Source organism: Jatropha curcas, chromosome 10, assembly GCF_041381405.1.
Source record: "Jatropha curcas cultivar XTBG-Jc1 chromosome 10, XTBG_Jcur_1.0, whole genome shotgun sequence".
Classification (NCBI taxonomy): Eukaryota; Viridiplantae; Streptophyta; class Magnoliopsida; order Malpighiales; family Euphorbiaceae; genus Jatropha; species Jatropha curcas.
The window spans coordinates 26,546,793-26,562,333 of NC_143160.1; the positions used below are offsets into that span (position 1 = coordinate 26,546,793).

Sequence of the window (15,541 nt, forward strand, 5' to 3'; positions counted from 1 at the left end):
TTATATGCTTAACAATAGTTGTTTTCTGAACTATCGTATGTAAGGGTAAGGAGAAGGTAAAGGAGTGAGCTATGTTAATTTTGTACATATTAAAATTTGAGGACGTGTTGATATTAACATAGTTTAGATATAAAATAAAAACTTTTGTTGTATAAATTTTAATTATATTATGTAAAACTTCACAACAGTTGTAATGTTCATTAATTGAGCAGTGTATTGTAATTAGTTTTGAAACATACTATCTTTTGTTATTATAAATATGATAAAAGATGTTAATATGCAATTCTGACACTTGAAGGATATCGGGTTATGGACTTTCCAGAATGATATATATGTTCTGTATTTTAAATGTATATTACAGCTATAGTTGTAATCTCAATAAAGAGAAATTTTCAAGAGATATTTGATTTTAGGAAATGTATTATTTTACATTCTTAAACTTTTAACAAATTTCAAATATTGTATTTTATATACTCTATTTATAGTAAAATACTAAGTTAACAACTGGTTTTAAATGGTACATTATCCCTTGTAATATGATCTTTAAAAACCTATGGATTAGTTTAGGTGTCTTATGATCATGTTACAGGAGGCATGTCATACTTTAGAAAAAGATATGGTATGAAATGTTTTTGTTGGTATCAAATATGAATAATTTATGAAGATGATCAATATTGAAAGTTATTGTGTATTATATATTTCATCATATAATTAAACTTGATATATGAAAATTTTTCTTAAATAGAGTTGTTAGAAGTAACATGCCTCATCGGGAAAGTATAGAAGATAATGAAGGAGATAACTTTAATCTCCCAATTGAACAAATCTAAGCAAGATGAGCAAATACTAGGGTCCATCAGGTTTGAATATACCAACACCTCATGTTCCTTCGATGCAAATTTATGAGCAACCATCAGATGAATTGTCTGCTTTGGATCATCCTACATCCATCCTATACTGGATTTGCAAGACCCACACGGTTCTATCAAGTAGGTGAAATAGAGAACTTCCCAAGAGGCCACCCATCCTACTTTTTCCTTTAAACGAGCACACTTAACCCATGAGTTTTTCCAACTCTCCAGGCTATTCCACAAAGAGGCACCTCAGATGATTAGTTTTCCCTTTTTTGATATATGATCTAATTCATTCTTGTGTCCTTCATTCCACCACCCTAGCTAGCATGTCATCCTATAAGCTAGCTAGGAGTTTTGCTCTATCCGCTCTCTTAGGATCGCTTTGCCGGGTTGGCATGTCACAGCTAGTCTCTCATGCTCTAGAACAAGAGAGAGTAGATACAGAAAAGGTTATAGTTAAGGAGGCTGAAGAGAAAGAGAAGAATGTGAAGAAAACTTATTTTGTTGTAAGTAACTCATTGGGTAAAAGGAAGAGATTTGGTAGTATGTTTCTACAAAGATTAAGAAGTTTTGGACCACCGATGTAGAGATTAATCAGAACTGCACCACCAGTATCTAGATTTCTGCTAGCTAACTGCACTTGCAACATTTGTGGTAACATGCATGGAGGTGTGTGCAGAAAGACAATTTGAGCATGTTATAACTGTGGAAAAATTGGACACTTTGCTAAAGATTGCACTAAACCACGAGTAGTCACTTTATATATGCTACGGAGGATTTAATACAGAGATCTCCACTCAGTACTAATACTATTCGGACAGCTGATAAAGGTAGGAGTAGAGATAAAAGGTGGCGTTACAGGGAGTCAAGCGACTGTTAATCAGCTTGATTCGATTTGAAGTGTCAGTTAGAGTATACACTATGAAGCAAAATGAAGATACCAATGCAGCAGATATAGTGATTGATAAGTTCTCTCTTTTTGACCAAGATGTAATTGTGTAGTAGATCCTAGATCTACTCACTCCTATGTTAGTTGTGAAATTGTTTGTCATACTATTATAGAATGTGTGAAAATGGATTTTGATGTGACAGTATCTAATTCTTTAGGTGAAACGGTAACTGTGAACAAATTATATAGAATTGCGCTCAGGAGATCCAAAGTCATATCGTTTATCAGATTTGAGTAAGATGCTTTCTAAGGACTATGGTTTCATTTTGGGTATGGATTGACCGTCCCCAAAGCATGTAGATATAGTGATTCACAGGGAGAGATGTTTACTATCTTATAATATTATTAGAGCAACCTTAGCAAGAAAAATGATTCGCTATGGACGTGAGGTAAGTAGCATATCTTTTTTTTCTTTTTTAAAAAACTTGACTATTCATTAATAACGAATATAAGTTGAGTACATCATGATATTTCCACAAGAATAACCAATATAAATATAGAAAATTGAAATCTTCTATTTGGAGATAATTTTGGTAGAAGAGTTTAATCTTGGGGATAAAAACTGATCCATTTTCAAATAGGACGACAAAAGAAACTTTCCACAATATTGTCCCAAACATTATTTTTTTGAAAACCCTGTTACAACTGACACCCATAGAAGAGTTTAATATACTAAACTTCAATGGAGGAACAAGTCACACTATCCGGTTCTTTCGATAAAAAAAACTTATCTGAACCACAAGCAACTAATAATCCATCTTGTATTTCTAATTGCCAAAAAAAATAAAAGCTCCACATAAAAAGAGGAACAACCCCATGATGGAGAGAAATTAATAACTCCAATAAAAGTGTACCAAAAACACTCAAGATCTATCAACTATTATAAATCTAAGAGACTAAAAAACTCCTCAATAATGAGGAACAACTCCATGATGGAGAGAAATTAATAATTCCACTAAGACGGTACCAAAAACACTCAAGATCTATCACTTATTACAGATGTAAGAGACTAAATTCAAGTTTTGTTCCAAAAGATATTATATTCTTTGGTCGATGGTGAGTTCAGAAAATAGAATCTAAAAGGCCACAAAAAGAAATAAGTGAGAGCAAGAAAAAAAATTTTACTAGATAATTCATAAGTTGCTTATATCCTTTAAAAAGTTAATTTCATTAGTAAAAATTATTATTACGTCCCTATATATATTGAAATACAACTGGTCATTCTCTACATTTTTTTGAAATGCTTTTTGAATTCCCTGTGTTTTGATTCCATCACAACTCTTAGTCCTGTCAAATTTTAGCCAATTTCTGTTTGTTAACTGATCAAAAATGGTAAAATGACAGAATTTAAAATTAATCCAAAAACACCCCTTTTTTCTATTGTTTTCTCCGCTGTCATCTTCTCTCCTAGATCTAACCTAACTCAAAGTATCATCACACTCTAGCAATGGAAGTTGGGATGGAGGTTTTAAAGTTAAAAAGCTTTAGCAAGAGAATTTTTAATGAAAATACATCAGATCTAGATGTTGGCTGTTACTGAAGTGGAGAGAAGGTAGTGGTCTGCAATACATGCCTTGAAATCAATGCCTAGAGCACTTGAGATTGTCGTGAACAAGCCTCCATGCTTGGTGGACCTGAGATTGGGATGATCTATACGCGGTCGTTTAGCCAAGCCCCTACACAGCTGTATGGTGTGCTTAAGTCGATCCCTATGGCTTTCTCAGATTTGGTTGATATTGCTGAAAAGCTTGAAATGGAAAGTAGGCAATTTTTAATTTGTGATTGAATATTTCATTGATTTTGAATATTTTGTTGATTTTTTATTTTGGTTTTGATTATTTTGTTGGTTTTTTTTATTAAAGTTGTTTAGATGAACTTTAATGGTAGATTTGATAATGAAGATAACGGAGGAGATTGTTTGGTAGAAAATGAAAATTTGAGAGAAGGATAAAAGTATTTTCGTCTTTTTTATTGACTTATAGCTAAACTGGCTAAAATTTGATGGAATGACTAAAAATTATAACATAATCAAAACACAGAGACTTAAAAAACGTAGGAACTGACTGGTTGTATTTACGAATGTAATAATAATTTTTTCATTTCATTGTAAGTGTATTTGCCCTGTACAGAGGTGGACCATTAGATAAACATATCATAATTTATGGACCTAAGCGCGTAGGCGGAGGCTCCTCCGACCCACGTGCGATTCAAATCCAAAAAGGCGAAAACAAGAAAACACGGTTCCGTTATCCACGTCTTCCTCATTCTGAGGCTTCGAATCCCAGTCAGCCTAAACATATCAAAACGTGAGTTTTCTGTGCCTACATAATATAGAGGACATACATACCCCACGCTTACAAGCAAAAGCAGTACTCTCCATCTCCTCTTTTTCTCCCTTTTCCTTTTTCCCTCCTACAATTTCCCTCTATCACAAAAAATTCTTCAATCTCCTCCACACCTTCCATTGATTTTATTTATTCCAGCTTCAGCTGGAGGATCACTGTTTTACAGCAGAAGCAGCACAATCCCTAGCTGATGACTCTTCTTACGCGAAATTTAGGTTCATGTATCATCGTTTTCGATCAATATGAAAACGGTTTATTCTTCTTCTTCTTCTTCTTCTAGCTTCGATTTATCTCAGCTTTTTCTTCCTCAACTCTGCCCTTGTAAAAGTTTGAATCACAATTACCCATCAATTCCTTTCTCGAAAAGGAGAAGGAAAAATCGAAATTTGACCAGAAATTTCTCTTTTCATGCTTATGTAATTTCCAAATATGGCAAAAATCTTAGTACAAATGGTGAATTTTCCAACTCAACTAGGCTAGGTACAAGGAACCTCGTTTTGAAACGGATTGCTAATGAATTGGAGACTGAACAAGAGGATATTTCACAAGAATCATCAACATCTTCTATTCAAATAGGCTCAAATTTCACCGGTTTTCAAGATGATCCAATGCTGGACAAGTTAAGGACTCAATTAGGAGTCATACATCCAATCCCATCACCTCCAATTAATCGAAACATTGTCGGGTTATTTGTCTTTTTCTTCTTTGTTGGAGTAGCTTTCGATAAGCTATGGACATCGAGGAAGACGGCCAAAACGGCAGGCGGTGCTGGGCAGCGGGGGCCGTGGCCGCAAGTTCCCACAAGTTTTTCATTGTTTTTGGAGAAGGATTTGCAGAGGAAAGAGTCGGTAGAGTGGGTCAATATGGTCTTGGGGAAACTGTGGAAGGTTTATAGACCTGGGATTGAGAATTGGATTATTGGGTTGCTGCAGCCTGTTATTGATAATCTGAAGAAGCCTGATTATGTGGAGAGAGTTGAGATTAAGCAATTCTCTTTGGGCGATGAGCCATTGTCTGTCAGGAATGTCGAGCGCAGAACATCCCGTCGTGTCAACGATTTGCAGTAAGTTCCCTCTTTATCAACCTTCACAAATTTTGCAGGGAGTTGAGTGGACTCATTTTGTAGTAAACAAGTAATATGGGAAATATATTTTGTTATTACGTGGATAAAATGGAAAATAATAGACAAGAAATTTGGGGGCATAATTGGCTAAGTTATCAAGAAATTATTTGCATTTGAATTATTGTAAATGTGCTGAGCTGCTTGGGATTTGTACTTATGCAGTGCCTAAATGTTCCTCATGGTGATAGGGTTTCTACTCCTGTTTCCTAGATGGTGCTTTAACATGTTGTATCATGAATTAAGTTTTAGAATATAGAGACCCGACCAACTATCTAATGATCTATGGCTCTGTTTGATGTTACTATCTTATAGTGATAATTGTTTAATGAATAATATTCTTAATGTATCCTGCTGTGCATTTGAGTTTAATCTGTTCATAGATTTTTGGGCAATTTTGAGCAGAGGTGGGAATACTGAACTGGACAATCAAATAAATATATTAAGTTTATCAGTTTACAATTGAAGCTTGTCTGTGTGAGATATGCCTTCTTCTTCTTCTCTTTTTTCTTTCCCTTTTCTCATTGTATTTTGATATGTGTCAGGATATTATTCTACTTATTTAATCATAAAGCATTGAACTAATTTCTTCTGTTATTATCATTTATAATATTTAGGTATCAAATAGGCCTCCGATATACTGGTGGTGCTCGAATGCTGCTAATGCTTTCACTCAAATTTGGCATTATCCCAATTGTTGTACCTGTTGGTGTTCGAGATTTTGACATAGATGGTGAACTGTGGGTCAAAGTACGGTTAATACCAACTGAACCTTGGGTAGGAGCTGTTTCATGGGCTTTTGTGTCCCTTCCAAAGATCAAATTTGAACTGTCACCATTCCGCTTGTTCAATTTGATGGGTATGTCATAGTTTGATATTTAAAGAGTTATAATATATATATATATATATATATATATATATATATATATATATATATATATATATATATATATATTTCTGTAATAACTGCATAAAAAAATTAGTTATTGCATGATGAAATACTTAATGACGAAGTTGCTTATTCTTCTGCTAAATAATTTTTAACTTTCCTTTTGCCATGGGATCTGGTAAATGGACAACAATGAATGTAAACTAGTAGCTATTAATGATTCCACACTGTTAATGGTAGATGCTGGTTGTGGAAAGGACATAGACAGAGATGAAGAGAAATAGTCAGCCGGAAAGATTCTTGGTTTAATGCAATCCTTTTCAAGTACAAAATTATTGACTTTATTTGTTTCTGATGTACTAGGTTGAAGGAAAAGGGAACATGCTGAATTTATGGCTTTATTTTTCTTGAAAATGGACATATCAATGACTGTTGCATGCTTTCAGATACTGCATTTACAGATTTCTTAAATGAAATTATTAGTTTGAGAAATCAACTGGAACTTTAATGATATATGTATCATATGATTGATAGGATAAATTTTCTGAGAATTGATCTATGTAAACAATGAAAAAGCTGTTTTCATTGTTTATTTTTTTGTAATTTCATGTCCAGTTAGTTTGGATGGGAGTTCCTAATATATGTTTCTTCTTTTCTCATATTTGGGTGCATTGGGCAACACCAGCAATACCTGTTCTCTCAATGTAAGTGAATTTTTTTCTTTCCAGGAAGCATCGATTGCACCTATCTCTTTCCCTTTTTATTTTATTTTATTTTTTCCTTTTTAATCTCTTTTAGGCTTAAAAGAAATGCTTTGGTCATTTCATTAATTAAGGGCAGAGGGTGTCTTGTGCCAGGTCCCAATTACATCTAATTTTCATATCTGATTAGATGTTCTTGTCTCAACATTTTATTGTATTCTATGACAATTTATTTTTATGAAATTTCAAAATTCATGTTAGCTTTTCTTTGAATTTTTCAACTCTTGGAAGAATTTTGTTGTTGTAGAAAGTTTTAGTTTCCATTTCTTCGTAATCATAGGGATTATTATATTTATGTGATTTAATTATACTTCACTTTCACAAGGATGGGATTTTCTCTCATTTCTTGTTGAATTATGCATCTTGGGAATTGTGAACTTTCTGTCGGTCTAACTTTTCTTGGCCATTGTTTTTGGTGAACTTCCAAATATTTTTCTCATATTTTCCATGTATTTTTGCACCTTGTGCAATCAAATGTGAAAATAGCCAACTGGAAATTACTGGTGATTTTGTCCTCTTTTTTTCCCCCTTATACTCTGTTAATGTTTGGATTGACCTTCTAATTTGAAATAGAATTGTTCAAATGATTCACTGGATTTTATTAGGTTTTTGAAGAAGCTTCTTACTGAGGATTTGCCTCGCCTATTTGTTCGTCCAAAGAAGATTGTGTTGGATTTTCAGAAAGGAAAAGCAGTAGGTCCTGTTGCAAATGCTTTCAGATCTGGAGAAATGCAAGAAGGAAATAATGATTTTGTTGGGGAACTATCAGTTACTCTTGTAGATGCTCGGAAACTTTCCTATGTCTTCTATGGTAGAAATTACTTCTATCTCTGTCCCTCATATTTCTTTAAGTTTATCATATAAGAGAGGCAAAAGAATCCTATGCCATTCCAAGGGTAATTTTGCTTGCGCTATCTAGTAACTGAATTCTATTAGATTTAGATTATTGACTCAAAAGGATTTTTATCTGATGTAGCTAAAAAAAGGTAGTAGTGGATATTTCATGGAATTTCTAATTTTGATAAATAAGAGTTTTAGTTGGTTTCCTGTTTAGGAGTTTTTGCTGTGAAAGGAGGAACTAATTTTTTATTTAGGAATCTGTCTTATTTTTTTCTGATAGTCTAATTTTGGTTTTCTTCTTTAAATTTTATTTTCTAGAAACCATCAAATTTGCTTCTTTTTTTTTTTTTTTTCCTTTTCTTATCAGCCATCTTTTTTTGCACTCTCTTTTTTTTTTCTTCTATTTTATATTTTTTTTCCTGACATATGATATAAGCTTGTACTAGCTCTATAAAAAGTTTTCCTGGACTCATCAGTGTATGGCTTTCCATATGCAGCGTGGTATTCTGTAATGATCATTGAGTTGTCAATCATTGCCACTTAGTGTTTGCAGTCGCTTAAATAAAATAAGGTTTTAGTCAGCCCCATTCAGTTGGGATAGTTGCAAAATCAGAAGTTTATATACCTTTGGGTTTTTATGGACTCAGAAATATTAGATTATTCTCTTTTTCTTTTTTGTATGTTTTGTAAAGTGATTGCATGTGTGTATATCATTTACAGTCATCTCTTTGCACAAAGATTATAATATCCATGTCATAATGGAATATTGATGCCCAAAAATCATAGTCTTAATTGGTCTCTTGTTCTCTTAGATAATTGGTTTTCCATATGCTGTATTTTCGTATTCATTTTCTACTCCATGTGCTATGCTCATAGATTCTCTGTTTGTCAGGTAAAACAGATCCATATGTTACTCTGAGCCTGGGGGATCAAACTATCCGTAGTAAAAAGAATAGTCAAACTACTGTCATTGGACCTCCTGGTGAGCCAATTTGGAATCAGGTGAAGGTTCTGCAAGTTTGTTGTTCATATAATGTGTTTCATGTACTAAGAAAGATGTCTTTTACCACCAGAGGCATACATGATATGTCAAAGGGATGCATAACCTAAAGCTATAAGGTTTCCATGATTGATTTTTTATTATCTGTGCAGGATTTTCATATGCTTGTTGCAAATCCAAGGAAGCAAAAGTTGCACATCCAAGTGAAGGACTCCCTTGGATTTACAGATTTGACTATTGGTACTGGAGAGGTATAAATCTTATTCCTAAAGCAGATTTTTCTTGAAATTACAGGGATTGTCCTTTGCATGAGTAGGGTTTTAATTTTAGCAATCCTGTCATACATGAATGGCTGACATACTTAGATAAAGGTTTTTCTGCACTGGATGTTAGTTGGCTTGTCCTCTTTTCATGAATAGCTTGTATTACTTAGAAGTTGCATAAAATATAGATTTGTGGGCTCTATCTAATAGGGGCGAGCAAAACGGTCGGTCTGGTGTGAACCGAATAGAGGCTACAAAATGTAAAATCAAACTTTGCTGACTAGAACCGAACCGAACCGAACTGAACCGAAGTTGGCATCCGAACTGACTTGAACTGAACCAGTTGGTTCAACTGGTTTTGATCGGTTTTTACCATATCGAGTCAGTTTTAAGCCTAACCGATTAGTTTCTACAAAAATCGAGCCGAATCGCCAATAACTTCGATTCAACCCAACAAAACCGAATCCCCTTTTTCGGTCGGTTTGGTCAGATGTTTTGCACACCCCTAGGCTCTAATACCACATTAGATATCTTCACCCCCCCCCCCCCTCTCTCTCTCTCTCTCTCTCTCTTTCTAGAGAAAAAAGAAGGGGGGTGGGTGCTGGGGGTTGGCACCCTAGGAAGCACAAACATGGACATGGCGACACGCAGGCATAGCATTTTCAAAAAATATAGGATGCGACACAGGGAGGATACATATAATAAAAAAACATAAATTATTAAATTTCTAGTTTCTTAATAAAGCTTATAAGAAGTATCCAACTCATAAAATTCATTTAGAGTTCATACTGTAAAGATAAACTCAACTAAGAAAGAGTCAAAATATAAAATTTCTATATATATATATATATATATATTAGACATGTGTGTTTAATGCCTAAAGCTAATGCATATATATATAAAGATATATATAAAAATAATATATAAATAGTCAATCTTGCATTCCTCCATCTTCTATCTCATTAACATCTTCCAAGTCATCTGCAAATATCACACTGGGCAAATTTCTACGCAGTCCTTGAGGTATGCCATCCTTATTGTTTGGAGAAATTACTGTGTAAGTCGTTAAAGTTTAGTCCCATTAGGCTACTTAGTCTTTTCATCCGAAAAATCTCATTTTTGCTATTGACAGACTAAATAGTAGTCTAGAAATAAATGTGAGTGACTAAATAGTAATAATATATTAAATGTGAATAATCAAATAGTTAAAGTATTACATGAGGACTAAGTTTAATGAGACTAAACCTCAGGGACTAAGCAGTAATTTCTCCAAACGGTAGGGATGAAATGGTAATTTTGGTTAAATCTCAAGGACTTAATAGTAATTTTCCCATATCACACCTTCCAAGGTTTGGCTCAGAAACGGAGAGATTAGCTATTTCAAGCATCCCATCATTAAATTGAATCGAATGAATCTCCAGATATGTCCCACATTTTGTTGTCTGCTTGCATATAATGTTGAGATTTTCTTGATAAAAGACAAAGGCCACAATGAATAAAACCAAAATTTTCACTTGGGTGTCACCTGGTTCCTTTGTCTGGAATGCACAAAAGAATGAATTCTCCAATTTCTTCAGAATAAGATGATGACTGCATAAATAATTTAAAAACTACCCTTGCAACAAAACGCAAAACAACCATTAAGACTCCACCAAGAAATGGTATCTATAGTGTGTCTATCTATAATAGTTTACTATCATTAAAGTTCCTTTCCTTAGTGAGAATGCTGTAAATTCATTAGCAACTTTAAAACGACCATCTATATTGGGACAATATCTTTTGGGACATTTAATGGAAATATAATGGCTACATTACAATGTATCTTTTAAGACTATATTATTCAACATTTAAAATTCAGCTTTTAAATTTTCAGCACTTAGTTTTCAGTTTTACCAAATACCACCTCAGTTTACACTGCAAAAACTGCAATTAATCAAGTAAGGAATTGTAGTATAAAACTAAGGATTAATGGTTTTTGAGGCTAAAAAGGACTAAAGATAAAAATAGAGTAAGGAATTATACATATATATAATCCTATTGTTCAATATACAAAATAAAAACAGACTAAGGAATGAATGATATTAAAAAAAAAAAAAAAATCCTATTATTCAAATTACAAAATAAAATTATAAGTTTAGCCAACCATTCTTTTGTCAAGAAATTTTAGAAGTTTCTAGAATTTGATTAGTAAAAATTATATATATATATATATATAAAGATGTAGGGGTTAATTGTAAAACAATAATCAAGTGATAATCCTTGAATATCACTAGTTTGTAAAAGGCTTATGTGGTGTTGATTTCTCTTGGAACTTGTTACCGTCCCGCAAGATTTGCAACCTAGTTTTAGTTCCATTGGAAAATAAATGCGGGGTTGTGATTCACTTCTGAATCCAGTTCAAGTTTAAAGTCCAAGTAAATCTGCTCAACTTTTCATTAGAGTGGAAAAATCTTGTTTGTAGCTTGGAGATATAAATTGGATGTTGGTTATCTTATTTGTTATTTGCTGGTTGCTGGGAGTTTCCCTGTCCTCGGTGGTCATTTCAGTTAAATTGGTATTGTTGTTGAAATTTGGCTGCATTGATTTGCTACTTCATGTGCAAATGGAAGTTCTTTTTGAGAAGTTTTCTGCAGGTAATATCTTTCATTTTTCTTATGCATTATTCGCATATTCAATGTTATCTCTAGGTTGATCTAGGATCTCTGCGAGATACTGTACCAACAGACAGGATTGTGGTCCTACAAGGAGGATGGGGACTGTTCAGAAAGAGGTCTTCTGGTGAAATATTACTTCGACTAACATATAAAGCATATGTGGAGGATGAAGATGATGACAAGACTGTGGTGGAGTCCATTGATGCCGATGCTTCGGATGATGAGTTGTCTGATTCAGATGAATCAAATGCTACTTTGGATTCACGTGGAAAGGATTCTTCAGATGAATCAGATAAAGAGTCATTTATGGATGTTCTAGCAGCTTTAATTGTTAGCGAGGAATTTCAAGGGATTGTGGCATCTGAGACAGGAAGTAACAAACTTCTGAATGATGCCCCAGCTGCAGAGTCAGGCAATCTTAATCCTGAAACAGCAGTTTCAGATCCGAACAACAGTTCTGAAGATTCTGGAGGTAGGTATTAGTTATATATACATATATGGTTGGTTCAATAATCCTATAGCTTATGCAAATTTCTACTTGTCTATTGCAGGATCAGTCATAATTTGGCTAGCTGTTTTTACAAGCATATTATTGCTAATAGCTGTCAATATGAGTGGCTCAAATTTCTTCAATCCTTGATAGGACTTGGAAAAAACTTGCAAAGAGTTGGTTTAATAATTCGGTCTATATCAGTAATTCCTAAATCTTCTTTCTGCTTGATCTACAATATAATTATAGTTGCTTGCATTAAGTTTCTCTTTTCCCCACCACCCTAGCAAAATTTTCCTTTAATTTGCAAATTTGGCTTTTGAGTTGTTATTTATTTAGACTTTGTTGCCAGCAGAGGAAATACCGATGACTTCTGCAATTATGGACCCATTTTGCTCAGTTACAAGGAGACAACGATCTAAATGAGAATGTCATATTCCAATGCTTGGTGTTTGGTAATATAGAGTTGGATGCGGATCCCTTATGTGAGGTAATCATCTACTTAGACTCCCAGGTCCATCACTTTCTCTTTATGCAGGCTATAAATTTTACCTGTAGATTCTTGGCCAGTATCCACTGAAATGAAATAGCAGGAAATTTCCACAATAATTAAAAATAATTTTTACTAATGGCAGCTAGCATGTTTTAATCAAAATTTTAAAAAATAATAGTAATACAAATTCAGCAACTTATGAAGAATAGTAAAAATTATTTTGTTCAGAATAAATAATCAGTAGTTCTTTCAATAAATGACATACTACCAAGTGTTACCTAATTTAAGTCAATTTCAAAAAATAGATAAATGTTACAGAAAAATATATAGAAAATTAGACAGCAGGACTTTGAGCGTCTGTATTTGTATCGGTCATTATCAAGTTATCAGCAAAATATCATATGGGGGTTCTAGGTCCTGATTTGGTTGGACCAAGACCAAACACAGGAGAAATTAAATTTATTATGTTTCCCTTTTCATTTGATTCCAAAACTTGAACCAAATTGAATGTCATAAGCTAGTGGAGTTGGTTGTATCACTGTGGCAATATTACTAAATTGAAAAAAAAAAAAAAAAATGCCATAGCAGCATCATCTCAGCTTTGTTTTTTCTTTTGTCCAGTAAGCAACCTAAACTTGGGAAAAAAAAATGTTTACTGTTTCTTAATTAACATTATTTTCTACTCAATTGTCCGTTCCCATGTTTTATGCCTCAATCAGTCCTCTTACCAGTTTTTTCTTTTTTTTTTTTTTTTTTTTTTCTTTTATCAGCCCTTTAAAATTTAGTCCAGTTTGACAGGTGAGGTACATCTGTCCAGTGAATTGATACAACTAGAGGTCCCATTTTAACATCTGTCCAGTGAATTGATACAACTAGAGGTCCCATTTTAACTTCTCCCTGGCTGTAGGTGCATCATGCATGTAGTCACAGACAATAGAATGCACTTGTAGGAAAAGAAAATCATGTTGTTGTTTTGGCAATATGTTTATGGGTACCCTCCCTTCTTTTTTGGCTGTCCGAAAAGTAAATCTTAGATTATGGCATGGTGTGATGTTGAATTTTCTTTATTTCCATGAATGAAAATGTTAATGATGTATTCATGTCAATTATTCTACCCTTGTTTCATGGCAGGTTGTGCAGCAATCCCCTCATATGCTGGGGATGTTTTATATTGTTGTATGTAAATTCTTGATTTCAAACTAGAGGAATATTCTTTTGGCAGCGGAAAATTTTGGGGTTTCATCAATGGAAGGCTTTACAAGTGATTTTAGTGTGATACTAGTCATTTTTATTCTATTTTGTAGGAGCTTTCTTGTGACATCGTAATTGTGGAGTACGCAATGAACTAAAAGTTTGTGGTAAAAATCAATTTCATATATATTTATTGAATTCATTTATAAATGAACATTTTTACATGTTTGGTGGAAAAATTGAAGTATAAATGTGGGTTTGTATTGGCACTAGACCAAGCTTTCAGCCTCAAATGATTGGTTCCCACCACCTGAAGATGGGTTTGTCTGGGAAAAGTAATTTGTCCTTCCCTGGATGATTTCTAGATAATGTCTCTAAAATAGACATAGCTGTTGGATGAGTGCTCCCAAGAGTTGTGCAACTTGCAATAGTCTTTCCCTACTCTTTCCTCAGGAGGTGAAATTGGTTTGTCCATCTTTGAGTAAGCAATCAAAAGAGTATTCCAATCCATGGCTATTTGTTATGTGGTTAGCCAGAGCCAGGGCATTTATACTTGTTGCTACAACTATTTCGACCAGGTTAACTTCATAGTCAGATTCTTAATCATTAGCGTCTGAATGGCTGAAATTTTCCAAGGGTCTATTTTGTAACTAGACAGACTTTTGAGCAAGTCCTTCAACTTGCGTCCTTCAAGTTGCTCAATTGTAATATTTAGGCCTCCGATATCTTAGTATGTATATGTTTTCAGAATTGGGTAAATACTCTGTTCATCGGTTTTTCTAGCATATGAGTAAGTTTTTGTTCCACTGCAATTTTTTAGTTAGCTTTTAGCATTTTAATTAAGTTTAGAACTCTATCTCTACTAATTGTACCGTTCGGTAACATAAACATTAACATTAATGTTTAGCCTTTTACATAAATTAATTAAATATATTTAACAATCATACCTAATGTTTTCTTTTTCGAATTCAGCTAATTTTTTTTTTTTCCCAAATTTAGTTAATATATATTTTTTCATTTTTAGTTAAACAACTGTTTATACAGAATTTTTTAATTTAAACCGCTACAGTCCCAAACTCTTGTTAAATCGACCAACAAGACTGGGTAGCCGATAAACAATTTTCATCCATGTCTAGCTCAGTTTCCAAGTTGTACCATATGAAGGGCAGTTTTGCGAATGAGTTCTCAAATAACCTTAACTTCCAAGAAGATATATGTTACGTTGTAGGGTGAATAAATTATCTTATCCAAAAAACAGGAGAAACCCAAGAATCTTACAATCCCTTGGAAAATGATACGGCTTCTCTACCCAGTAGTGACAAGGCTTCTTGCATAAATTGTGAAGACATCAGTTGAATTTTTAAGTATAACTTTTGTTAAAATATTCTAATTTTTCTAATTTGTTTTTGTTCAAATCTCCATCCTATATTAAATATGTTAAACTGCAAGTATAATTACTCTTTTAAATGAAATGAATATGAATGTTTTTGGAAAAAAAAAAAAATGAATACATTCATTCTACGTATTTTCTTTTACATTTCATTTCACAAAAAAAAATAAATAAATAAATTGAAAAACCAAAATCTTGACAGAGAAATCTGTTTTAACCAACACTTCCTCCACTAAATATGCTTCATCATCTGTCAAGAACCTCAAAGGAAAAAGGCTGAAAAATAGAGATGGATCAATACT

At 33.3% G+C, this 15,541-nt stretch overlaps 1 protein-coding gene across 4 annotated transcripts; it reads left to right on the forward strand.

Annotated features, from left to right (window-relative positions):
* The first annotated feature begins 3,052 nt into the window (after positions 1-3,052).
* On the forward strand, positions 3,053-14,634 carry LOC105634400 (uncharacterized). 4 transcript variants are annotated; one of them, XM_012217342.4, is made up of 11 exons: positions 3,054-5,211; positions 5,886-6,127; positions 6,843-6,861; positions 7,524-7,729; positions 8,651-8,760; positions 8,911-9,009; positions 11,709-12,147; positions 12,227-12,368; positions 12,521-12,655; positions 13,790-14,016; positions 14,123-14,634. In XM_012217342.4, exons 1-8 carry the CDS (start codon positions 4,391-4,393, stop codon positions 12,313-12,315), a joined length of 2,025 nt encoding a protein of 674 aa, XP_012072732.1. In that variant the 5' UTR covers positions 3,054-4,390; the 3' UTR covers positions 12,316-12,368; positions 12,521-12,655; positions 13,790-14,016; positions 14,123-14,634. The 4 variants fall into 4 exon arrangements, with proteins under 4 accessions (XP_012072786.1, XP_012072844.1, XP_012072732.1 ...); XM_012217396.4 differs by having other exon boundaries at positions 3,053-5,211; positions 12,518-12,655; positions 13,790-14,634; XM_012217454.4 differs by having other exon boundaries at positions 3,053-5,211; positions 12,227-12,358; positions 13,790-14,634.
* Positions 14,635-15,541: the final 907 nt, after the last annotated feature.